Source organism: Tamandua tetradactyla, chromosome 3 (assembly GCF_023851605.1).
Source record: "Tamandua tetradactyla isolate mTamTet1 chromosome 3, mTamTet1.pri, whole genome shotgun sequence".
In the NCBI taxonomy this organism is placed as follows: Eukaryota; Metazoa; Chordata; class Mammalia; order Pilosa; family Myrmecophagidae; genus Tamandua; species Tamandua tetradactyla.
In genome coordinates this window covers 42,405,144-42,430,506 of record NC_135329.1, presented here as the reverse complement: position 1 = coordinate 42,430,506, position 25,363 = coordinate 42,405,144, and the positions used below count along the sequence as shown (strand labels likewise).

The window sequence follows — 25,363 nt, the reverse complement described above, 5'->3', positions numbered from 1 at the left end:
AAGCTGACATAAATGTATTTTTATCATTGAGCTGAGTCATCTATTTTTTTTCAAGCTATGGGGTATGTCTTCCTTCTCATCCTTTTCATTATGTTCTTTTCCTTCTCCTCTTCTTTTGATGTTTTGCCACCTCTTATCGTTCATGATCATGTTTCTCTTGTATCTCATCCTCTCCCCTCTGGACATTTCAGCTAATTAGGGAACGCTTCAGACAAAGTATAGGCTATGGGAGCAGACGAATATCTTAATATTCTATAGTTATATAAGAGAAAAAGTCAGGAGCATGTCAAACATTACCAAGTAAATTAACAACAGACTTGAAAATATCTCCATTTACTAACCTTACTCATGTACTCTTTCATTTATAATACGAGCTCAATAGAATCTTCTGGCTTAGAGCAATAACTATATATTTAGATAACATTGATTAAATGAGAAATAGGCTCCATTTATTTGTTCACTCATTCATTTATGTCAGTTAAGTGTTTGCTAAATTTCTACTATATACCAGGAGCTTGGGAGACATTAGTGAACAAAATAGACAAAATTTCTACCTTAGTGAAGCTTATGTCCTGGAAGTAGAGATAGAATAATAAATAAGCAGAATAATATTGTGCTAAAAGCAGAAAAACAGACCAGTGTGGGAAGACTAATGAGTTAAGGGGAGGGTGCACTTTTAATAGCAATAGTAAGAGTAGATCTAATGAAAAGGTAATGTTTGAGTAAAGACTTGATTAGTTGAGGAAGTTATTCATATACAAATGTCCTATACAAATTAAGAGGCCTTCAAATTGAGAAATACCTATTCTCATATCAATTTTTTCATTCAGAAGGTATAGCTTTTGCAAGATACTGCATAAACACTATCTGCTGGGCAAGTTTCTTTCCATCCCAGTATAATAAAAGGTAAAGCAAGAGGGCACTTCACAAGTAATAGCAATAATCACAGTGTATCTGTATTTTCTTCTTGTAAATGCCCTTTTAAAGTTTGATAGGTCTAACAGGTATTGTAGACAGCACAATTGTCCTTCAGTCAAAGAAGAAACATCTGTACAATGTGTGTTATTTATTTTCTTCTCAATTTTTTTTTCTTTAAACACATGCCATTTTCCATGGCCCTCTGAGGCTGTATGGTTCATAATGCTAGCAGTATTTTCTATCAGGACAATTTTTCTTTGGGTAGTACAAGATAATGTCTTGAAATATTAATCTTCTTGATTTTCTTTTATCTACTTTCTTGTACATGACTTTGCACTAGCTGGATAAACATCCACATTGCCTTGAAAAGAAGGGTTTTTCAAGCTGGAATGAAAAGAGGGGAAAAGGGTAAATGTTCGATTTCATTTGCTTCTCACACAGGGAACAGGTCAACATGAGAAAGTGGAATCAACAACAGAAAGTAAGTTAATGTCTTCAGACTTTGCTACAAAATTTGAGTAGCTTGGCCAAGTCACTCTGGCAGAGTAGCCACCTCTCCTTTCTACGAGCTGTGTGGAGTTTCCGTCAATAGCTGCCTACATGTTACCCATGGATAATAGCAGAAAGATATTTGCCTGTGCCTAAGACTTCAGCATGTTCCAACCAGTTATACATGGCACATTCCATTTACCACGGGCTAGGACGCACGTAAAGCCCCCTCCCAACAAAAGAGCAGGGGACATTTGACAACCTGGTGAGTAAAGATGATTTAGAAGTAAGGCCTCAGCACTAGTACTCAGATGGGATGGGACAATGTTGAAACCCATGCCTGATGTACTATAAAACATCTATCTATAATTTAATTTGAGAAAAAAGTAACTTCAGTTTCTAAATTTGTCTGCATTTGAAAATCACACCGAGGGCAGGCCACAGTGGCTCAGCAGGCAGAGTTCTTGCCTGCCATGCCGGAGACCCGGGTTCGATTCCTGGTGCCTGCCTGTGCAAAAAAAATATCACACAGATAGATACACTGATAATTCTATTAAATTTATGTTGGAACATTCATATTTTATTTTTTACTCATCTTCTTTTAAGGTGGATTTTAGAAAGCCTTAGATTATTTTACTATTGCTCTGCATGGTTCTTTCCTAGATGTTTAGAGAATAGATTTACACACAAGTGGATTCCAACATTAGTTTGCTGAACAGAATCAATTGTGTGTGCTTGTTTTCCTTAAACAGAAGGTTCCCTGAACATGAATTAATATGGTTTAATTTGCCAAAGAGGGTGACAGATTAAAGCAAGAATCTGAATTATTAGTAACTGGGCAGCTGAACTCATTTCTACACATCCAGAGGGAACCCTCCATTCATTAATTAACATTGTATGTGAGTAGCTTTAGATAGCTCTGAGAAAATAGCAAGCATTCAATAAACATTATTATTATTATTATTATTATTATTATACTTGTATCAGAGAAATGCATCTAATCATGTGCTTGGACAGAGTCTCTCTTGTCATTTGAGAACCAGAAAAAAAAAGAGCTATATGAAAAAAATACACTCACATTTTCTTTTATGCTTACCTATGGTTACTTTTATTATATGCTTTTTATTTCTTCCTGTGGATTCAACTTACTGTCTATTATCCTTTCTTTTCAGCCTGAAAGACTCCTTCAATATATGTAATAGGGCATGTTTACTAGTGTTAAATTCTCTCTGGAATTTTTATTTATCTGGAAATATCTAAATTCTCTTTCAGTTTTGAAGGATAATTCTACCAGATATAGCAATTCGAATATATCACACTATCTTTTAGTCTCTATTGTTTCTGATGAGAAAATGGTTGTTAATCTTACTGGGGATCCTTGTACATGATGAGTTGCTTCTCTTTTGAAGCTTTCAAGATTCTCTCTTTGTCTTTTCTTTTGGTAATTTGATTATAACGCATTTTGGTTCAGATCTCTTTGAGTTTATCCCACTTGGGGATAAAACTTGGATGTGTTGACCTTCCTGGATGTATAAGTTAATGTTTTCCATAATATTTGAGAAGGCATCAACCATTGTTTCTTCAAATAATCTTTCTGCTCCTTTCTCTTTCTCTCCCTTTCTGGAATTCTCATTATGCATAAGTTGATATATGTGGTGGTTTAGTGTCTCAGGAAAACATGTTCTCAATCCATTTCTGTGGGCATGAATCTATTGTAAGTAGGACCTTTAAATGAGGTTACTTCCATTAAGGTGTGACTCAGCTCAATCAGGATGAATCTAGATACCATTACTGGAGTCTTTTAGAAGCAGAATGAAACTGACAGATGGAGAAAAAGCCACAGGGAAAAATCAGTCAGAAGCTGAAATCAGTGGAACCCTGAAGAGAAGGGAGAGGCCAAGAACGGCCACCATGTGCATTGCCAATGTGACAGAGGAGCCAAAGACTAAGTACCATTGGCAGCTAGCTCCAGAATGCCAGTCTTCGGGATGAAAGCCTGGCCTTGACGACTCCTTGATTTGGACTTTCTCTTTGCCTCAAAACCTTGAGCTAATAAATTCCAATTATTTAAGCCAACCTATTGCATGGTATTTGCTTGAGCAGCCAAGGAAAACTAAAACAAAAATGCTTAGTGGTGTTCCTGGGTCTGTTGAGACTCTGCTTATATATCTTCATTTCCTCCTCCTTTTTGAAACTAGATGTGAGCACAGGGTTCAGATGTAAATGGAAGTAAAGTGTGAACATTTCAGAAAATCTTAAGAATGAGGAAATATGCATGGCTTCTTTTCTTTCTTCCTGCTGCCCAGAAAGTTGGTACAATGGCTAGAGTTCCAGCAATCATTTTGGGCACGAGTTGAACTTGAGGATGAGGATCATATATGGCAGATATCTGGGGCCCTAATGAATTTGGGGAGCTTCCATGCTTTTAGACTGCTGTCCTCCGAACTTTCTATCTTTTGAACTTCTTTTATATGAGAGAAATAAATTTCTATCTGGTTTAAGCTATTCTTATTTTTGGTTTTCTGTGATAGAAAAATCTATTTCTAATTAATATGTCATTTTAGCAATGAATCACTATATGTTAGAGTTTTCATACAAATAAGTGAGACATAACTCATCACAAATATTTAGGATTTACATTTGTGAAGGAACTCTGATAATAGAAAAATACTCAGTTGCTTTCAGTTTATCTCAAAGAGACAAATAAAATGGCTGTTTCTACATATTGGTTTACAGAAATCACTACCCAGTTATATAAAAATATTTGAAAGCGATGGTGTTTCACAATTGTCTCTTAGAAATCACAACTTGACTTGCTTTTTCAAAAAGATTTTCCTGTAGATTCACCAAATTTTTAGTAAGTTCAGATCATTACGTCTTATTATTACTCTGAGCAAATAATGGTTTCCATCAATGGCATATAATACCCTTCACAGAACTGCAGTTAATTATCACATACCTTTAGTAGTTACTTGACTGAGCTTTGCCTAATTAGTTTCTCTAATCTCATGCTGTAAATCAGTTTCTGAGGTCCCCTCCTCACTTTAGTTATGCCTCAAAGTTCTTCCCTGAAATCTATAAAATATGCAGCCAGGATTGGGCTCCCTGGCTAAAGATGTTCCTAATTTTGCCATTTGCTCTCCTTTACTTCATTCCACTGAGACACAGCGGAAAAGTTCTTTGAGGAAGAATATTCTCAACTGATAAGTTGCAAGCTATTGCATGATATCCTCTTGTACATAGTCCTAAAATATTAGGCTTTCAGTAATTATTATACCCACCACTGGCTCATGTCATTTATATTGTAGCCAAGTGTGATGTTGGAGTAAAAGCAAAGGGAATTTGTGAAAAGAATGGGGCAAAATTGTTGCTCTTTTTAGTTTACCTGTGCTTTATCTACCCACGGAAATAGATCAAGACATCTAGAAAGTGGGCTCTGTGGTTTTGCAGTTGGAGAAAAAGGTGAGGTTGTTACTAAACTAGGAAGTGCCCCCTCATTTACTATTAACCAGGGTGTATTGAACTCAGCTGTCCTGTGAGCTTGGGGCCTGGTATACACAGAAATGAATTCTGGACCTTATAGAAAGTTATTCCATTGGCCATGGTTGTCTTTCATTTGTTCCAAAGACAGGAACCCCCAGATGGCATGAATCCAGGTCTTCTCATCTTGCCGCTTCAGATGAAGCTGAGATCTTTATCTGAACAAAAGCTCCATGTTCTGATTTATACTTTCCATCTATTAAAAAAATCTGTGCATTAGGCATTTTTATCCAAAAAATGAGAAGTTTGTGTTGACGTTTTCATCGATTACATTCTCTTTTCTAACTTAGTGAGGATCCCTGCTAGTTTGGTTTGCTTTAAATTCTTTTGTTCTGAAAAATTATTGGAGAATGTTGGATATTTACCCTTTATTCAAAGACATTAGATTTCTTCTCCTTTATTCCAAATAATAAAATATTGAAAAGAGTTCAAAACCCAACTTTCAGGATTCCACAAAAATGGTTAATGCAGCCCATTAATCATTTCATTATTCTATTGTTCATAACCAAACCACAATTGGTTTTCCAAAATTATATTATAACTTAAAAAAAATTATATTGATTACCAAATCATTACCATAATGGTTTACTAATACCCAGATCCATTAAAAATACTGTCTTCCCACTGTGTTTGAAATTTTTAATTTGGTTATAAGAACAATAAACTTCTGCTGACAAAATTGCTTGGAAAAATACCCAAGCTGTCTAACACACAATTTTGCTGCCTTCTATTTATTGGATTCTTTATTATATCCCTAGTGAATGAGTATTTGTGGCATGTTGCATTCATCTGTTATACTAGTAACCTTAACAAAAACTTAGAAAATTCCTAACATTGGACAATTTGATGCTTAGAAACTCTTTTAGCACTATGTGTTAGAATGAAGTCTTACTTAAAAACGGAGATAGGCACTTTGGTGTGCTGACTGAATTGGCTTGATTAAGTGCACCTCTTCCAAGCTCATCATTCAGTGACATCATATTAGTAGCTTGAAATTGGCCATGTTGGAAGCATTTACACGATGAAAAATTCTCCCATCGTCCGCTGAAGAGTTTAACAGCACTGCATTGCATGTATCCCAGTTAGCTATTGTGTGCCATGATTTCTCAGAACTCAATAAAGTCTCACAGCCTTTGTCCTCTTATAAGGATTACACCTCTTAATTCATTTGTGGTCAGTCCTTAGGGTTCATTTCCATGTAGGGCGGGGGGGGGGGGTGATCACTGCTCCAACTATCCGTTCACTGACATTACCCTAAGACTTTCTCTTCTGACTTCCCTGAGATACCCCACTTTTAATCTCTAACCAATGGCATAGCCTCACTCCCCATTATTCAGATATTTGCATTTCTCCTAGCTTCTGCCTCTACCACCCAGAAACCTCTGTGCTCTACTCATGCTTCCCTGGGGCTCTCCCCATTGAAGAAGTTTCCCCTTAGAAGACTCTTATTCATCTTCCAGTTTCTGGGTATTTGTGCTCCCACCCAGAAGGATATGGTTGCTCATCACTTGGTGAGGTAGTAGGATAGAGTGACAGAAGGGCAAGAAACCACATTTACCTAAGGTAACAGGAAGTCAGGATAGTCCCAATGGCCAACCCATTGGGTTCCCCAGAGGGTCTATTGCATGTTAAAAGGCTGCAGATATCAGAATCACCAAATCCAATGCCTGCTGGTCTATCATTTGGTGGACATAGAGAGAATGATCTAGGAATTCAACACTCACTTGGCAACAGAGACAGAACAATGGTTGTTGCATTAGGAAAACAAAATTGCATTTGAAGTCAGGAGGCTTGGCTTTGATCCAGTGCTGCTATACTGTACTAGCTGCATGTCAATCATTAAGGCATGGACTTTATGTATAATGAAGGTATTGGTCTGTTGAGCAAAAATCCCTTTCACTTATAACCATCATTGCTAATTTTTTCATTACATATTATCTCACATAAAGCAAAAAAGAAGCAAAATTAGAATGCCACCATGGGAATAATCATAAATATTATAAATTAATATTGACACCATATCTGAAGTGACTCTGGGAGGCTGGGTTTATTCCCAGTGTTTCAATAAACACTGTGTGATTTAGATATGTTTTTCAGCTAGGATAGGCAGCCAGTCTGTTGCACCTCTATCTCTCTCTGCCTTTTCTACCAGTTAGAGATTTACACTTTCTGGGCTCCAAAAAGAATACTTAGCTTCTGCATTTAAGGAGATTTCAGCCTTTATTGGGAGCTAATAGAAAATTTTAAAAAGAAAGTAGAGAGCAAGTTTGGGCTGAGATTCGGATGACTAAAAGAAGTTACTAGATACTACAATTTTCTAATGAACGGTAAGGACAGTAAATGCACTGGAGGTTGAGAGAAAGAGAACACTCAAAATAGGCCTGGACTGTGCAAAGCTAGGCAGGGACAGCAGAAGAGCAGGGCTTACGTGGGCAGAGTCTGGGTCAGATGGGACAGGGGCGAACCCTGAACCCAATATCACCTACCTCTGTGGTTTTAGGCAAAGTTATTTAGCTTCTCTGAGCCTCCACGGCCTCATCTGAGAAATATAAGGTTATGTTGTGTGTAAATGAAGCAGAGCATTTAGCATGGTGCCTGACATGCAGTGAGCACTGAGTAAATATAAGCTCCTGTTATGAACTGAATCACGCCCTCAACAAAGTCATGTTTAAGCCCTATCCCCATTTGCAGATAGGATCTTTGAAGATGTTATTTGTAAGATGAGGCCAAATTGGATTAAAGTGGGCAGAGGAAATTTGGACACAGTCATTAGGAGACAAATGGGAGAGAAACAGCTAAGTGATAGAGGCAGAGCTTGCCACCACTAGAATGCTGCAGATTTTGGAGAATACATGATTCTGCTTATACGTCGATTTTGGATTTCTAGCTTCCAAAAGTAGTGAAGCCAAAGGAAATTTAAGGGTTTGGAAGATGCTTTAGACATACAGTCACCCAGAATCACTGATGGATTGATGGTAGGGGAGTGAGGTTAAGAGAGGAATCAAAGATAAATTCTTCTCCTCCTTCTCATAGCTTGACATAGCTGTGCTCAATTGAATTATATACCCCAATAAGACATGTTCTCTTTTTTATTTTTTAATGCAATTTTATTGAGATATATTCAAAGACCATACAATCCATCACAGTGCATAATCAGTGGCTCACAATATTATCATATAGCTGTGCACTCGTCACCATGGTCAATTTTAGAATATTTTCATTCCTCCAGGAAAAAAGAGAAAACCCAAAACATCCCATATCTTTTAGACAATAAATTCCTGTTATTCAATGCAACCAGTCAGTCGTATTTGTTATAGTTTGTCTGGCAAACTAAGATGGTTTGGGGACCCATAAGCGGGATGCTGCTGTAACAAATAACAGAAATATGGAAGTGGCTTTGGAATTGGGTAATGAGTAGACACTGGAAGAATTTTGAGATGCTTAATAATAAAAGCCTAGATTATTTTGAAGGAACTGTTGGTAGAAATATGGACATTAGAGGTGATTCTTGTGAGGCCTTAGAAGGAATTCTGCCTCAAGACTGCACGTTCTTCCTGGACTTCCCTTCAAACTTGGACTACAGATTTCAAGATCACTTCTCCTAGAATTTCTAGTCTGACTCTCCATATGGAATGTGAATTTGCCAGCCCCCACAATCGCGTGAGCCAATTCCTTATTTAAAAATCATGTATATGCACATTCTGTTGCATATTTATGCATATCCTATTTGTTCTGCTCTGTGGAAGGCCATGACAAATATACTTAAATACAATGCAAAATTTTATATTCTTATTATCAACGTTGTTGTTATAATTATATAAAAAAGTGGGAATTTATCTGACTCTTAAAGAATAAGGTAATTTGAACAGGCTAAGAATTCATAAACCAGTACAAGTTGGAACCCGAACCCCATGAAGATGCTCCCTTGTAGTTGTGGAAGGAATTTTCAAGAATACCTTAGCTCTCTTAGAGCTCCCATTCTTACGGAATACCTGCTATCTATTATTAGATTAAAGTGAGTGTAGCTCTAAGAAATAGTCAAAAATATCTGTTCTATTAGATGCCACAGTAAATTATGAAACTATGCTTTTAATCTCTTAGCTCCCAAAATGAATTTTAATATCTTCTTATGATTACCCTAAACATAAAGTGATTCTCTGGATCAATGACTTTCTATAAAAATTATTACAATTTTTGCAATTGATTTGGCATTTAGTTGAGCTCTTCTGAATTGTTATTTAAATCTTCTATTGCTCTTTAACAATTCGTAAATCTGTTTCCTGGCTCTTGAATCAAAGAGTGCAAACTCCTGGGGGTCAAGGAAGGTTTTCTTTTAGACAGTTTCCGCACCTTTGAATACGATGCTGGTGCAGGATAAACATTAATTATAGATTTGCTGGTTAACTTTGAATTTTTATTTAATACATAAAACGTGACTAGGAAAATGCCAAATAGAAAAGCATTCCTCCAAAGGAGAAAAATGTATATTGATTTATATAGGAATAATTTACATAGAGTGAAATGTTTAGATCTTAATGGGAATTTTTAGTACATTTTGACACATACATTCATGTAACCCAAACAATACAGAACATTTATTTGCATGTTTGCTTGTTCGCTTGTTTATCCAATTAACTTCACAGAAAAAATATAATTCAAGTAACTCTAGAAGACAGAATTATAATTGTACACATGTAGTGGGGCATATTTCCTAAGGACCAAAAGAAGTACAAAGAAATCTTAAACTTTATTTAGATAGCATTTGTTACTTGTGATATTAGAAGTGACTAAATAAAACAAAGCTAGCGGAAATCTGAATTCTAACACAGAGAGAAAGAAGATGCAAATATAACATGGGAGGTGAGAAAGAAAGGTGTGGTATTGGATTTAAATTAAAGTTGTTAATATGAACCTGCATTAAAAATATATACATATTTTTACATGGGCAGGCTCCGGGAATTGAACCTGGGTCCCTGGCATGGCAGGCAAGAATTCTGCTACCAAGCCACCATTGTCTGCCCTAAAAATATTTTGTTATCCTCTCTGAGTATTGAAAGAACCAAGAAGCAATGACATTCCAGTAGAAATAGGGACACCAAACACTCAAAACATGTGTTCTAGATAAATTTCCCACTTAAAAAAAAGCCAGGGATTCTTGAAGAAGTGGCTAATTCCAAATCCGAAGCAAAGCAAGCCTGAAACATCTTGTACCAGAAAGTAAGTTCAGTATTCAAAGACTGATGAAGACATGCCCTAAGGAAGGCCCTTATTGGCTAGGTCTGGGACAAAGCATGAAAAATAATATTGTTGTTGTTGGTAATACATCACAACCGTGAATAAAAAAAAAAAACTCCAGAGTCCAGAGTAATATTCAAAAAGAAATTAACAAAATAAAAATGAGTAAGGAAAGAGAAGTTGCTTCTGTACAGAAAATATGCCAGATAATAAATTTAGAAGCGATTATAGAATAGGAAAGTCACTGTTTTGCAATCACGAATGTGACAATTTAGTCAAGGATCATCAAAAGATGCTAAACCGTTGGGTAAAATGTTGTTAGAGATCAGGACAATCATATAGTCACAGCAATGTTTGCTGTGACTCTAATCATGAGAAAACAATTAGACAAAGCCACATTTTGTGGGCATTCTAGAAGAATTCTGGATTGCAATCTTTAAAAATATCAGAATCGTGAAACTTAAAAATAAAAGGCAGTGAGACAGTTCTAGTTTTTAGGAAGCTAAAAAGACATGTTAGATTTCTATTGCTGTGCAACAAATTACCATAAACTTAATGGTACTAAGTAACACACATTTATTATCTCACTTTTCTTTGGGTCAGGAGTCTGCATGGATTACCTGGGTCTTCTCAGGATTCTGTAAAGTTAAAACCAAAATGCTTCCCAGGCTGAGTTCTCATCTTGGAAGCTCTGAGGATGAATCCACTTGCAAGTTTCTTGTTGACAGAGTTCACTTCCTTTCATCCCTAGGACTGAGGTACCCATTTCTTACTGGTTGCTGATAGGGGGTATTACTTTTATCTCTCAGTGGGTGCTCTCCAGCTCTTTCTACATATTCCCTTCCATCATCAAGCCAGCAATAGCATGTCAAGTTGCTCCTGAGCTCCAAATATCTGATTTTCTTTTCTGAGAAACCGAGGCTGGATTGACTTCTGGATTCCTCTGATGTTCATACTACAGGAAGTGGAAGGCCTTTGACTATGGGTTACTTGAGTGTATCTGGGTCCTGATGATCCATCTGAATGGCAGTCAGATGCTCCAATCTACTAACACCAATGTGTTAAATTTTCCAACCTCAAATTGCTCTGGAAATAATCTGGGTTTTGGGGACATAGTTTAGGTTTGCTGTCAAACTCCTATGCATCTAATTAATCCATCAATAAGATACATATAGTGGCAGTGATTGAACCAGGAGACATTAGACTCAAAAACATTTTTTTTTCAATTAAAGGTATCCTTTATATTTAGCTTTAAGGCTCAAGTACTTTCTATTTATAAACAATTTTGGCTATTTTTCAGATCTTTCTAGAAGGCTAAAAATTACCTGGAGAATAGAGCTTAAGCATTGAGGTTTTTTTCTTAATTAGTAAAAAATAAGAGTGAGGAAGTTAGGGAAAGAGAGGGGTAGAGCAAGTTGCCTTATTAGGTAGCAGAGTAAAGAAAACAGTGGGTAAGAGCCCAGACTCTCTAGCCAAAATTCTGGGGTCTGAATCCAGAAATTGCCATGGACAAGGTGTGTGAATTGGGTAAGTCCTCAACCACTCTATGCTTCAGTTTCATCACTAGTAAAATAGAGGTATCAATGGTATTTTAGTTTGCCAGTGCTGTTGGAATATAATATACTAGAAATGGAAATTTATTTAGTTGCAAGTTAACAACTCTAAGGCCATAAAAATGTTCAAACTAAGGCATTCAGGGAAAGATGCTTTGACTCAAGAAAGGCTGATATGTCTGAACACCTCTTTCAGCTGGGAAGGCATGGCTGCTGTCTGCTGGTCCTTTGGCTTCTGGTTTTCAGAGAGCTTCTCCAGGGGTGTTTTTTTTCTGCATCTCCAAACATCCCTCTCTGTGTTGGCTCTGAAGCTTTTTCCAAAATGTTCCCTCTTAAAGGACTCCAGTAAGTGTCCCCATCTTGAATGGGTGGAGACATATCTCCATGGAAACCACCTAATTAAAAAATCCCACCCATATTGAGTGGGTCACATCTCAATGGAAACAACTTAATCAAAAAAGATCCCACCTAACAATATTGAATCAGGAGTAAAGAACATGATTTTTCTGGGCTACACAACAATTTCAAACTGGCACAAATGGTATTCATCTCACAGATTACTTTACTGGAATCCTGTTAAAGAGGAAACATTTTGGAGAAAGCTTCAGAACCACAAGAGAACACATAGCCAGAGTCCTTTGGAGATGAAGAAGGAAAACGCGCCTGGGGCAGCTTCTTTAAACAGGAAACTTGAAGAGAAAGCTAGCAGATATTGCCATGTTAACCATATCCCTTCCCAGTTGAGAGAGAAACCCTGAACTTCATCAGTCTTCTTGAACCAAGGTATCTTTCCTTAGATGCCTTAATTTGGACATTTTTATAGACTTGCTGTAACTGGGACATTTTCATGGCCTTAGAACTGTAAACTTGCAACTTAATAAATTCCTCCTTTTGAAAGCCATTCTGTTTCTGGTATATCACATTTCAGTAGCTAGCAAACTAGAAACAATCAGAGACAAAAACGGACACTATAGATTAATAAAAGGGTCAATTCACCAAGAAGAAATAACAATCTTAAATATTTATGCACTTAATCACAGTGCCCCAAATCACATGAGACAACACTGGAAAAACTGAAGTGAGAAACAGACACCTCTACAATAACAGTTGGAGACTTTTAGTATACCACTTTTATCGATAGACAGGAGATCTATAAGAAAGAAAATCAATAAGAAAACAGGAATTTGAATAATATGATAAATGAACTAGACCTAATAGAACATTACATACCAAAACAGCAAGATATACCTTCTCCTTAAGCATACATGGATTGTTCTCCAGATAGATCAAATGTCAGGTCACAAAATGAGTCTCAATAAATTTAGAAAGATTGAAATTATACAAAACACTTTCTCTGAGTATAAGGGAATGAAGTTTGAAATCAATAACAGGCTGAGAACTGGAAATTCACAAATGTATGTGGTTCGGTTTGCTAAAGCCGCCAGAATACAATATTTGAGATGTAGGTTGGCTTTTACAATGGGGATTTATTAACTTACAACTTACAATTGTAAAGCCTTAAAAATGTTCCAATTAAGGCATCAACAGGGTGATACCTGGACTCTGAAGAAAGGCATCTAAATTACCAGTTACATGGGATACCAGCACATGTCCAGTATCTGCTGTGCCTTCACTCCTAGGTTTCACCGTCTTCAGGTTCTGGCTCTTTCAACTTCTGTGAGTCCTTGCTTGCTTTTCTGGGTTTTTCTGTATCTGTTTCTGCTTTTAATCTCATAAAGGATTCTAGTAAAGGATTAAGACCCACCTTGAATTGGGTGGTTACATCTCAATTGAAACAACCTAATCAAAAGGTTCCACCCACAACAGGTTACACCCATAGGAATGGATGAAAAGAACATGGCCTTTTCTGACATATAGAACGGCTTTGAACCAAAACAATATGGAATTTAAACAACACATTCTTAACCAATCAGTGGGTCAAAGAAGAAATTACAAGAGAAGTCAGTAAATATCTTGAGATGAATGAAAATGAAAACACAACATATGAAAACTCACGGGATGCAGCAAAGGCAGTACTGAGAGAGAAGTTGACAGCCCTTAATGCTTACATTAAAATAGAAGAAAAAGCTAAAGTCAAAGACCTAACTGGTCACCTGCAGGAGCTAGAAAAAGAACAGCAATCTAAATTCAAAGCAAGCAGAAAAGAAACAAATAACAAAGATGAGAGCAGAAATAAATGCATAAGAGACATAGCAGATGCGGTGAAGAGGTCTAATATAAGTGTAATTGGAGTACCAGAACGAAAAGAGAGAGAAAGAAACAAACAAACAAAAAAACCAATAATTGAAGAGATAACAGCTGATAATTTTCTAAAACTGATAAAAGATCTTAAGCCACAGATTCAGGAAGCACTGAAGCAGGTTCATATCTACAAATATAAATTCATTTAGAAAAGCAGCCAGAAACGGGGTGCGGAGGTGGGGGGAAGAGATACATTACTTTCAGAGGCAGAAAAATAAGATCCGTAATCTATGTGAAATGTTTTAGAAAGGTAAAAAAGCTCTATAAATATTCATTTATACAACATAAACTTTTTTGTATCTACTAACCTATTTTATGTCTACAACATACCTGATACCATGTTAGGCACTGGTTATTTTAATTTTTATTTCTCTAAAGTTAGACATTCTAGTCCATTTATGAATGAGAAATTTTGCTAAAAACCCTGCACTGGTGTTAATCTCCCCTTACCTCTTGCAGGTCTGTTTCTTTGTCCTATATCCCTAAAAAAATCTTCAGTAAAATATTCTCTGTTGCTCAGAAACTGTCTGGGGTTGGCTGCTAGCCATGGCTCTTGATATCAGAGTTCCTCAAACATGAATTAAAATTCACCGAATGTAGTAGCAGAAAAGAAAACAGGGATGAAAGTGAGAAATGCAGGATTTTAATCCTGACCCTTTTGAGCTTCAATTTCATTACCTGTAATATGGGATAAGTATTCTCACCTAACAGGGATAAGTATTCTCACTTATTCTGCTGCCTCTAGACCACATGATAATTTCTGCAAATTTTTTTAAAAATTGCTGTTCTAGTTTGCTAGCTGCTGGAATGCAATATACCAGAAACAGAATGGCTTTTAAAAATGGGAATTTAGTAAATTGCTAGTTTACAGTTCTAAGGCTGAGAAAACATCCCAATTAAAACAAGTCTACAGAAATGCCCAATCTAATGCATCCAGGGAAAGATACCTTGGCTCAAGAAGGCCGATGAAGTTCAGGGTTTCTCTCTCAAGTGGAAAGGCACACGGTGAGCACTGTCAGTTTCCCTCTCATCTGGAAAGGCACATGGTGAACACAGTCAGTGTTCCTCTCTTATCTGAAAGGGCACATGGGGAACACGCGTCATCTGCTAGCTTCTTCTCCTGGCTTCCTGTTTCATGAAGCTCCCTGGGAGGCATTTTCCTTCTTCATCTCCAAAGGTTGCTGGCTCGTGGAATTCTGCTTCCTGTGGCTATGTCACTCTGCTCTGCTCTCTCTGAATCTCTTTCATTCTCCAAAATGTTTACTCTTTTATAAGACTTCAGAAATTTATCGAGACTCACCCAAATGGGTGGAGACATGTAATCACCTAATCCAGTTTAACAACCACTCTTGATTAAATCACATCTCCAGGGAGATGATCTGATTCCAGTTTCAGTTTCAAACACACAGTATTGAATAGAGATTATTCTGCCTTTACAAAATGGGATTTTGATTAAAACATGGCTTTTCTAAGGGACATACATCCTTTCAAACCAGCACAATTGCCTAAGGTTTGAACAACAGAGCACTGGCTGTATTTCAAATCCCACTACCTCATTTACTCATCCTGGTTGAATGCAATCAACATGCTTTTCCAGCTTCTTCTCTTTCCAGATGCCACCACTTGAACTTAATTCTATCCATGTTTTTGGAGAAGAAAGAATATGCAATTCTTATTTCAATCTTTTAATTCTGGTTATTCAAAATAATACATCACACCTCAAAATAAATAAATAAAAATAAAAATAATACATCACTTGTAAAACATTCAAATAACAGAGACAAGTTTGAACAATGAAGACTCAAAACCACATTAAAGAACAAGTAAAGAAGTTATATTATTACACATTTCCTAAGAATTTACAAACACATTGATTGTGGCTATCTTTTTTTTTTACAGAAGCAGGATTGTACTGTGCATAATGTTCTACAACTTTATTTTCCTCCCAATATATCCAGTACGTCCTTTCATGTTAGTACATACATATATACCTCATTCTTTTTCATGTGGTATTCGACTGTATGGAATATACTATATTTTAACATACACTAGAATTTAATCATTTCCTTGTTGACAGACTTGTTTTATTTCCAAGTTTTGACTATCATGAAAATGTTACTATGGACATCCTTGTATTCTATTTTTGTGCGTTCGTGCACAAAATTAAATTAATTTCAAACCATAAATTCCTAGATGTGAAATTTTGGCTTCCAACGGTTGGAACGTTGAGGGACAACCACCAGCAAAATGCTCTTCAAAGATTTCTTCTATCAATATACACTACTGACACAGTATTTCTTTAAATTCTAGAGATAGGAAGAGGAAGGGTGTTGAGATGGCCTTAAAGGATCTTGAGCCAATATAGTTTCATAAAGATAGTAAATGGTGTTATTACGCATTAAGATTCCCAGAACAATAATTAATGTAAAAGCAAGAAATACAGCATACCACCAGCAGTTTCAGATTTGAGGATCAGAATTCATGACTTCCCTCAGATAAACTGATAAAATAAAAAAGGATAAATGAAAAGGCTTCTATTTTGGTTCATCTCTAAATACTGATAAATTAACGAAATCTGTTAACGATGAACCTGACCTCTTGGAATTGCGTGATAGGGACTGTTCTGGGTATGAATTCGCGGCTTGGCCACATATCCTACTGTGGGACAAGGCCCAACTCTCCAAGTAGCACTCCATTTCCATCCTTAAGCCCATCTCCACCTCCCACCTCCATTGATCCCAAAGGCTGCCTACACCCTCTTTTCCTCCACTAAGCGCCGACAAGGCATGCGCAGAGCAGAGGCGAAGCGGCGCCCACCGGGCATGCGTACCACGGGACGGCCGGCCTCCTTGACAGAAGGAGCGAGCCGGTTGTATTCCTCTGCCCGGGTAGCAACACAACCACGCGGAGGTCGAGCCGGCCAATCAGCGTGGCGCGGGGGCGGGGATTTCCCTCTTGGCGCTCCCAGGGTGGGAGCTGGTGACTTCCGGCAATAATCCCGCGTCGCGGTGGCCTCCTGTCAGGTAGGGACTGTGGCTGTTTCCCTGCTGGAGAGCGCTGGGCCTCCGGAACCTCTGGTCAGACTCCCGTTGTACGGCCTCTCCGTCCGCCAGTAACCGCATCTCCTGCGCGTGCTCAGCCGCTCCCGGCTCCCCCTCTCCTGCCGGGGAGATCTCTGTCCATCCACTCCCGGTCCCCACTGCCGATCCTGGGCTCCCTGCCTTGCACCTCCATCCTCTGTCGACTTTTCCGGGACCCCACCTCCACCCCTCCGGGGCCATTTTCCTCCCGATTCTCCCCACCCGCGCTTCCATCTTTGTATTTGCCACTACAGTGTGGCTCCCTTTGGGCAGTCTCCGGGGCGTTTCCTCCCTTTCCTCCACCCGGTCGCCTACCAGGACCTTCTCGCCAGCCGTGCCCTACCATCTCTGTCGTCTCCTTTTCGTCCTCCGCCCACCCTTCGCCCTTTCCTCGCGCTCTCTTCGGCGGGTGGACACCTGACTCGTTACTACCCCTGGCTCTTTTCCCGTCTACTTTACCCTCATCTCCTTTTTTTTTTTAAATTAACCTTTCCCTATTTCTCTACTCCATTTCCGCAGTTACAACGCTGTCTTCTCCTTTAAATTGCCTTCTTTGCTTGTTTTACTTGCAGCTGAGCTGACAGCATCTTTCCCCTAACATCAAGCCCAGTTTTGGCCTTTCGTCCAGTTAGATTCCATCTCTACCCTTGGGCCTATTGAAACTCATTTTGAAAACCCAGCTCTAGACAACCATTTCCTTCCCTTTTAAAACTCCTTTTTTTTTTTGGCTCTTCCAAATCCTTACCATCCAGCCCTTGTCAGAATAGTCACGTTCTCTTACTCTTTCACGTTCCATTTTTCCCCCTCTCCTTTACATGTTCTCCATTTCCATAAAGCATCTGTGATTATCTCTCAGGTCTTCTTACAATAAATCCTATTTCCAACTTTCAGCCCTTAATTTGCCATTTCTTGATACCTCTGTAAGGGACTATTTTTTCTGGACCAAATTCTTCCGTATGTATACACTGTATTCATGGTTGTTCCTAAACTGTTTGACCTAAATTACTTGGAAGTATTGTAAAGAAAAGAAAGCAATAAAGAAAAAGTAAATGTTTCTCAAATTGAGGACCAGTCATTCTTTATTATCCCAGAATCATGAACATTATTTTCTCAAAATTTATAATGAAAAATAAGAAATAAAGGGGAAATTACAAACATTTGCCAACCTTTCCATTTGAATATGAAACTGTCTTGTTATAACTTTCCATCATAACTTATTTTTTTAAATTTATATTATGTATCACTCATGCTCTACACTTACAGCTATTGTTTTTAAGACCAATTTAGTAACTTCTGTAAGTACTGGCTACTCCATTTCCTTTCCATCCACCTTAAAAACAAGTAGCAAAACACACGTAGCCTTTTAAAATTTATTAGAGTTATGGTTCTTGTCATGTTTTCCTTGTCTTAGTGCTTTTATATTGAGTGATCATTACTTTAGATCATATCTGGTGATATGTTATAGGTAAAAATAATTTTTAAACCTGTAATTTTATGGCATTTCTTTTCATAGAGTGTTAAGTAATTGTAAAAACTTCTCTAATGAAGAAAATGGGGTAGAGGGGAACAGCACCCTACTTATGTCAATATATTACTCAAAATTTTTTTAATTTCTTAGAGAATAAAATTCAAATACCTTCTAGCTTCTAGTCACCTTTCCAACTTGCCTAAGAATCCTCCACTAAGATTTCTCCATTTCAACCAACCTATTCTGCTGTGTTTTCTCAGGGTATTGCCAGCTTCATACTTTTTCACTCAGTATTCCTTTGTGATTAGTATTTTTTCCTTGTCTTTTCATTCACTTTAGATCTAATCATGCTTTAAGGCCAACCTTACTGTCCTAATTTCTCTTCAGAGCCTTCCCAGATTATTTCCTTTTTACTCTAAATTTCTTTGAGTTATTCTCTTTACCACTCATTCAGTCTTAACATTACAATACAGCAATTATATTTTATGTTGTTATATATGTGTATGTATGGTTTGGGGTTTTTTGTTTGTTTGTTTAGCTGCTGTTGCTTTTATAGTTCCTCATCTATTTTGTATACCCTTGAGGGTAGGGACACATAGCATAATAATAACATTTAGTAGATGCTCCAGTGTTTGTCATTGAAGTAATCCTGTATTTGATTTGTCAGCAGTATTTTTCAGGGTTGCCACTTGATTTTTTTAACACAGAATTCCGAAGCCGCAGTTTCATATGAGATGGAGAAATATTTTTGCATTGTCAGAGATAACCCTTACAGCTATTTCTCTCTTGCATGTGCTTTGTGAGACTAAAGTTGCCATTTAAACATCATCTGCTACATAATTGTTATTACCTTCTTTTCTAGGAATCTTCTTTGGTTTATAACTGAACCTTCATGAGAATTAGAAAATCCAATTCATACTATTGGAGATAACCTTAGATAATTCTGTGGATTGACTGAATGTGGGTGGTGAATTTTATGTTTTAGGATGATCAGTTGTTTTGAAGAGCTTATTATAACTGTGCTGAGATTTAAGGAATTTTTTTACATATATTCTAAAGGAATTTTTTTTTACGTATATTTTTAAGCAATATATGACTGAGAAGGGTGTATTCTGATTATAAATCAGTTTGGCAAGGCTTTGAGATCATTTTGATGTAAAGGAAGATTACTTTTGTGGAAGTTTATATAATTTCCTTCCTAAACATTTTTTGTTCTTGTAAGGCAATTTAAAAGCCTACTTAATAGCCTGCTTTTTGTTAGACTAAATATTGTTGGTAAATAATATTTGAACATTTTCATCATTCCTGTACTCTCTAAAAAGTAAATATTCCATATTAATGACATGTTCCAGGCCAACTTTGGACACAAGATTAAAATATCGTGTTACTCCACTGAAGCTGTTTTTGCTTGCATCACCAGTTCTGTTTCTTTAGCAAAAATTGAATGTATACTTTTCTATTCATATCATATTTGACTTTTTAATAACAATTCCTCTCTGTTGATCATTTGTTTCTTAAAATACATTCTTCTCTTGGTTTCCTACTTCCCTTCACCACCACTTTGGCTGATCCTGTTCAGTTTCCTTTCTTGACTTATCTTCATCTTCTTGTCCTTAAATATTGTTGTTTCTTCGAGTCTTTTCCTTGGCTTCTTTTCCCACTCTACATTCTCTCTGTCTGTGCTATCAAGCCCATGGCTTCCATTATTATTTAACTGTTAATGATTTTTATATCTTTCTCTCTGGTCCAACTCTCTTTTCTGGGTGAAGGATCCTTATACTCATTCATTCAATACATATTTATTAAGCACCTGTTGTGTGCCTGATATTGTTTGAGGTAATTGGCATACAAAATTGAACAGGACATTGTATTCTCTTGGAGGGAAATAGTAAACTTAACTGAGAATTTCCCATAGCACTTACTACTATAAAATAATAAGATAACAGCAGAGAGACTGATACTTGTGGGCATAGAGGCAGAGGAAGGGAGTTTTTTGAACAGGATAGTCAGTGAAGGCCTTTCTAGGGAGGTGACATTTTGAATCAACAATAAGAACAAGGAAGACAGTTCTTAGCCCTCGTTATGCATAGGAATCATCTGTGGAGCTTAAAAAAAAAAAAGACTTACACTTGGTTCCCATCCCTAAATATTCAGATTTATTTGGTCTGGTATGGGGCTAAGTATCTTTTTTGTTTGTTTGTTTTTGGCACAGTCAGGCACCGGGGATTGAACCTGGGTCTCTGGCACGGCAGGTGAGAACTCTGCCACTGAGCCACCATTGCCGGCCCAAGTATTTGTATTTTTTATAAAACTTCCCAGACTGCTATGTTAATGCACAGCATGGGTTGAGAACCTCTGAACAAGAGGAAGAGAGTTCCAGGCAGTGGGGACAATAGTATTTGAGGTCCTGCTACTCCATAAAGTTGTAAGCTTTGTGAAGGTAAATTTATTTTAAGTCATAATTTTTAGATCTGGAGCCCAGTGTAGTGCCTGTCACCACAGTTTATTAGTTATTTCTTGTTTGTTTCAGAGGCATATCAAACATAATAGGCATGTTCAAAACTGAAATCAACATCTCTTTTACCTCCCTTCCCTAGGAAAAACACTTCTTGTTCCTTCTGTAGTCTTTCTCTCAGAGCCAGGTGCCAGAAATCAAAATCTGAGTATTTTCATTGATTTCTCCCTCACACAATCAGTCTTCAAGTGCTATTTGAGTCTACCTCCTCCATATTTCTAAAATCTCTGTTTTTCTTTCAATCCTATTGCCCACCGTACTCTCACCTTTTTAAAGCCAATATTCAATAGGCTCCAATCCTAACTCTTTGCTCCTGGTGCTCCCCCCCCCACCACCTGCTCATTCTCCACAGTGTAACCGAGAGTTCTTTGCATAGCTCAAATCTAATCAGATTACCTACCTGCTTAAAGACCTTTATTGGCCCCTCATTGCCCTCAGAATAAAGTCACCTGTTTGACTTGATTTGGCCTTTAATTACTTCTGCATTCTAGCCACTCCCTACTCCCTTTCTTATATTCTAAACTTTAACCAAATTGAACTACTTATAGTTGCTGATCATAAATACATTTCACATTCTGCTGCCTCTAATATCTGGCAGAGAGTTTATGGTATGAAATAATAACTCCTATTCCTCACCACCCCCTGACTCCTACTTGTTCTTCAGGTATAAACTTAAATGTCACTTCTGGTAAACTTTCATGACATGTACAGTACTGGACTAGTAAATCCACCTATACTTACCCTATTATTTAGTACAACCAAGATGCTATATTATTTTCCCTATTTTGAAACCAGTGTGCAGACATTTAAATATTAAGTAGGAATGTTATTCTTTAAAATTAATAAATAAATCTGCCAAATGAAAAGAAACTTCTGTGAACTATACATACATTTTTAACATAAATTACCTGTTTTGTTATAGAACAATGCCATTTTTGGGTCAGGACTGGCGATCTCCTGGATGGAGTTGGATTAAAACAGAAGATGGCTGGAAAAGATGTGAGTCTTGTAGTCAGGAACTTGAAAGAGAGAACAATCAGTGTAACATCAACCACAACATGTAAGTTATAGCTAAGCATATCCATTCATTTATTAGCTTAACATATATGGTCTCATCTATTTTACAAGTTATTGCAACACTTCATAACTTGTAGTTCTGAGAATTGCTCACACACTAGGCTGGTGTGAAGAAACAAGTGATTTCGCCAGAAATTAAGCCTAGTAGATTAGTATCCACACATAGATGCCGCTTTCTTGTGTTTATTTAAAACATTTACTATGATAAGCTAAGAGGTAAATATTATTATTATTAACCCCACATTATAGCTGAGGAATGTGCAGAAATTGAAAGATACAGGTTTGGTGGCTTATGTGGGAGACTTATAATAATAGTGGAAACTAATAATAATAGTAGCTTGCAGAAGACGGAAATATATTTTTCTATCTTGAAAGCCCAAATTAGTACAGTGATTTTGCTCCAGTTAGCTGGGGTCCTTGTAACCGTCTACTTCATTGCTCTGTCATCAAAGGATACGGTTACATATCCATGGTCTAAGCTAGCGTAAGGTCACATCTGCGATCCAGTCAGTAGAATAGAAGAAAAAGACCCACTCTGCTCTTTATTAGCAGAACCCCAAAGTTGCATGTATCATATCTGTTCATACCTTATTGGCTGGAGCACTAGCTGCAAGAAGTCTGGGGGTTATAGTCTTTCTTCTGGGTAGCCATATGTCCAGATAAAAATCAGAAATTCATTAACATAGAAGCAGAATAGAGTCCTATTGTGTGATAAATTGCGGTCTTTGCCACAAATGGTGTTTGAGAGTTTGGAGGATTGGGAAGGTCTCAAGACCTCTTCCTCCAGAGTGTCATGGATTTAGTCATCATTTTATTATATATTTTTATTTGACATTTGCATATTTGTCAACTTCGCATTTTGAAGTGATGTGACATTTGTTTTTCTGACAGAAATTCAGCAGCTTTAGACCAGAGACTGTTTTTTGCAGCATTTGAAGGAGAAACTAATTTGTATTTCTGATTATAGTGAAGATAACAAGTAATATTTGTTGAATTTGTATTGTGAAAGTTCTTTAACATCAATACCTGTAAAATTTCTTGAGGATGATAATTATTTATGCTGTTGCTATTGGATGAGATAATGTTATACAGCTGTGAATTTTCAAGGATATTTTTATTGTCTTATAGTTTTTATAGCAAATTATTTACATTTAAAATTGAGCATATCAGAAAATGTTAAGTTTCTAGATTTACTTCCATTATTCACTATTAAATGTTCTAAAGTCACCATGTCAAGATGGTAAATAAGTTACAAATTGTCAGTAAAAATAAGCTGTGATGCTGGAAATGCAGTATTATTGCTATTCTACATTAAAGAATTTGCACAAGTTTCCATTTATTATTCTTCATGTATTCTTTTTCCCAAAATACGTTTTAAAATGTGTAAGAATTAATTTATTCCTGTATACATACAGAATTTGAGAATATAATCAAGACCTGTTTTTTTGGTGATATACTTCATGTCCGGATGTCTCCCTTATTACCCTTTCCCCTTCAACACATGCACTTTCCCATCTCCCCAAACTTATTTAAATAATCCTTTGAAATAGAAAGCATTAATAATAGACACACAAGGTAAGTAAGATCCAAATGATTTTATTAAAACAGTAAGTTTCATTTTAGCAAACATGGACCATTTCCTATCATTGGATAAAGTGAATGGAAAATTGGTCAACACTAACTCACTCATTTACCACAACCAGTTGCCTCTTGAGTCTAGGTACCCTCTCTTTCTCACTCTTCCTTTTTCAGTCTTCTTCCTCTTCCTACCCGTTTCTGCTACCATGCATATCCAAGTCTGTGTGGAGAGGCCATTGGTGACTCAGAATTGCAGCCAATATCTGATTCTTCCTTCTTTCCTTGGAAGAATAGCAACTTTACTTTGAACTTAAAATTTTGATAAAGAAGATAAAACTATACATAACCACAACATTTTTAATTGTTATATAAAATGATACTATCTTCCTCCAAATGTCTTTGTGAAACATAACACCCCTGAATTTTTTAGAATGGGCTTTCTTGAAAATTTTTCTCGGAAAATTACTGTAGTGAAAAAATTTTACTTGATCAAAATTAATTTTCCTTTTCATAAATGTGCATGAAAAGAAAAGACCTTTAAATATTCCCCTGATATTTTTCACCTTATTTTAGGATTAAAAGTTCAGAGGAAATAAGAAATTATGCAGTTCAACATGGTTGATTCAAAAGTAACCAACCAATTCATACTTTAATCTTGATTAAACTGCTCTTCCAAGCAACTTCAGGATATTATTGAGGTTAATATTAATGGGCCAAATAGTAAACCTTATTTTGAATGCTTAATTCTTCATTTAGATATTTCATATATTGGAACCTTAGAGTTTTTACTACAAAGTGTAGTTTGTCATAGAGAGGATTCATCTTGAACCTCATCAAAGGAAGCTTATTTACTAACCTATAGAAACAGAATAAGAGGTAGTAGATTGGATAGTTTGCTGATTGTAGAGAGGAAAACCAATTCAGGATTCTAGTAGCTCAGGTAAGAAATGATGAGTACTTGCTTAAGGCAAAATCAGTGTAGTTAGGAGGGGCAGAAGAGACTAGTTAACAAACTGATTGGATATATAAAAAGGAAGCCACAAGAATGACTCTGAGGTTTGGCTTGGGGAAAAATGGTACTGAGTAAATAATATGGCTCGATTTTCTTTCTGTTACAGTGTTTTTGACACTCAGTTTTGTATTCTTTGACTTAGAAATTGTATGATTTTTGTATTGGAAGAGTATTGAAGAGTAAAGTCCAGATACTATATATCTTAAAGAAATACCAACTTTTTCCGTCCAATTTAAATTCATAAGCATCTCTAGGTACTGTTAAACTCTAGGTACAGTAAATACAAAGAATTTACTGGTTATTCTCTGAGAAATTGAAATTTGATAGAGACAATTATTGTCAAATATATCATGTTTTGCTCTGCTTTAATAGTGACATTTCTAGGTTTATTTCCCTTTGCATTTAATTTGTTAAATTTGTTATCCCATTATTTTTATTTACAACCCTTAAAACATTGTATTTCCTATCTAAATTTGTATATTTTAAGGTTTATTTTTGTTATTTGGTTCTCAGCGGACATAGCAATGGAGGTCATCATAAATTAGGGACTCCAGGAAAATTGTCTTCAACTACAGTAGTTCTCAGGGTACCCCAATGTAGTTGAATTTTGTAAAATACAGCTATTTTTTAATTGTG

The 25,363-nt window shown here is 36.6% G+C and overlaps 1 protein-coding gene and 1 long non-coding RNA gene across 7 annotated transcripts in view; one reads left to right on the top strand and one right to left on the bottom strand.

The window, feature by feature from the left end:
• Positions 1–1,160: 1,160 nt before the first annotated feature.
• On the bottom strand, positions 1,161–16,810 carry LOC143676043 (uncharacterized). The gene is made up of 3 exons (XR_013171779.1): positions 16,593–16,810; positions 16,446–16,497; positions 1,161–1,302 (listed from the first exon to the last, which is right to left on the bottom strand). It is a non-coding gene; the product is annotated as an uncharacterized LOC143676043 (long non-coding RNA).
• A 79-nt stretch (positions 16,811–16,889) lies between these two features.
• FBXO25 (F-box protein 25) overlaps positions 16,890–25,363 on the top strand; it is an 80,150-nt gene continuing 71,676 nt past the window's right edge. For 2 of the 6 annotated variants that reach the window (XM_077153030.1, XM_077153027.1), the window contains exon 1: positions 22,008–22,120. Coding sequence is in view for 3 of the 6 variants with exons in the window: in XM_077153024.1 (XP_077009139.1) it covers positions 21,987–22,120 (134 nt within the window). In the remaining 3 variants the exon portion in view is untranslated. Of the gene's footprint in view, positions 17,021–21,979; positions 22,121–25,363 lie in introns of those variants that run through there. The other 4 variants (XM_077153024.1, XM_077153023.1, XM_077153025.1 and 1 more) reach the window with 4 other exon arrangements.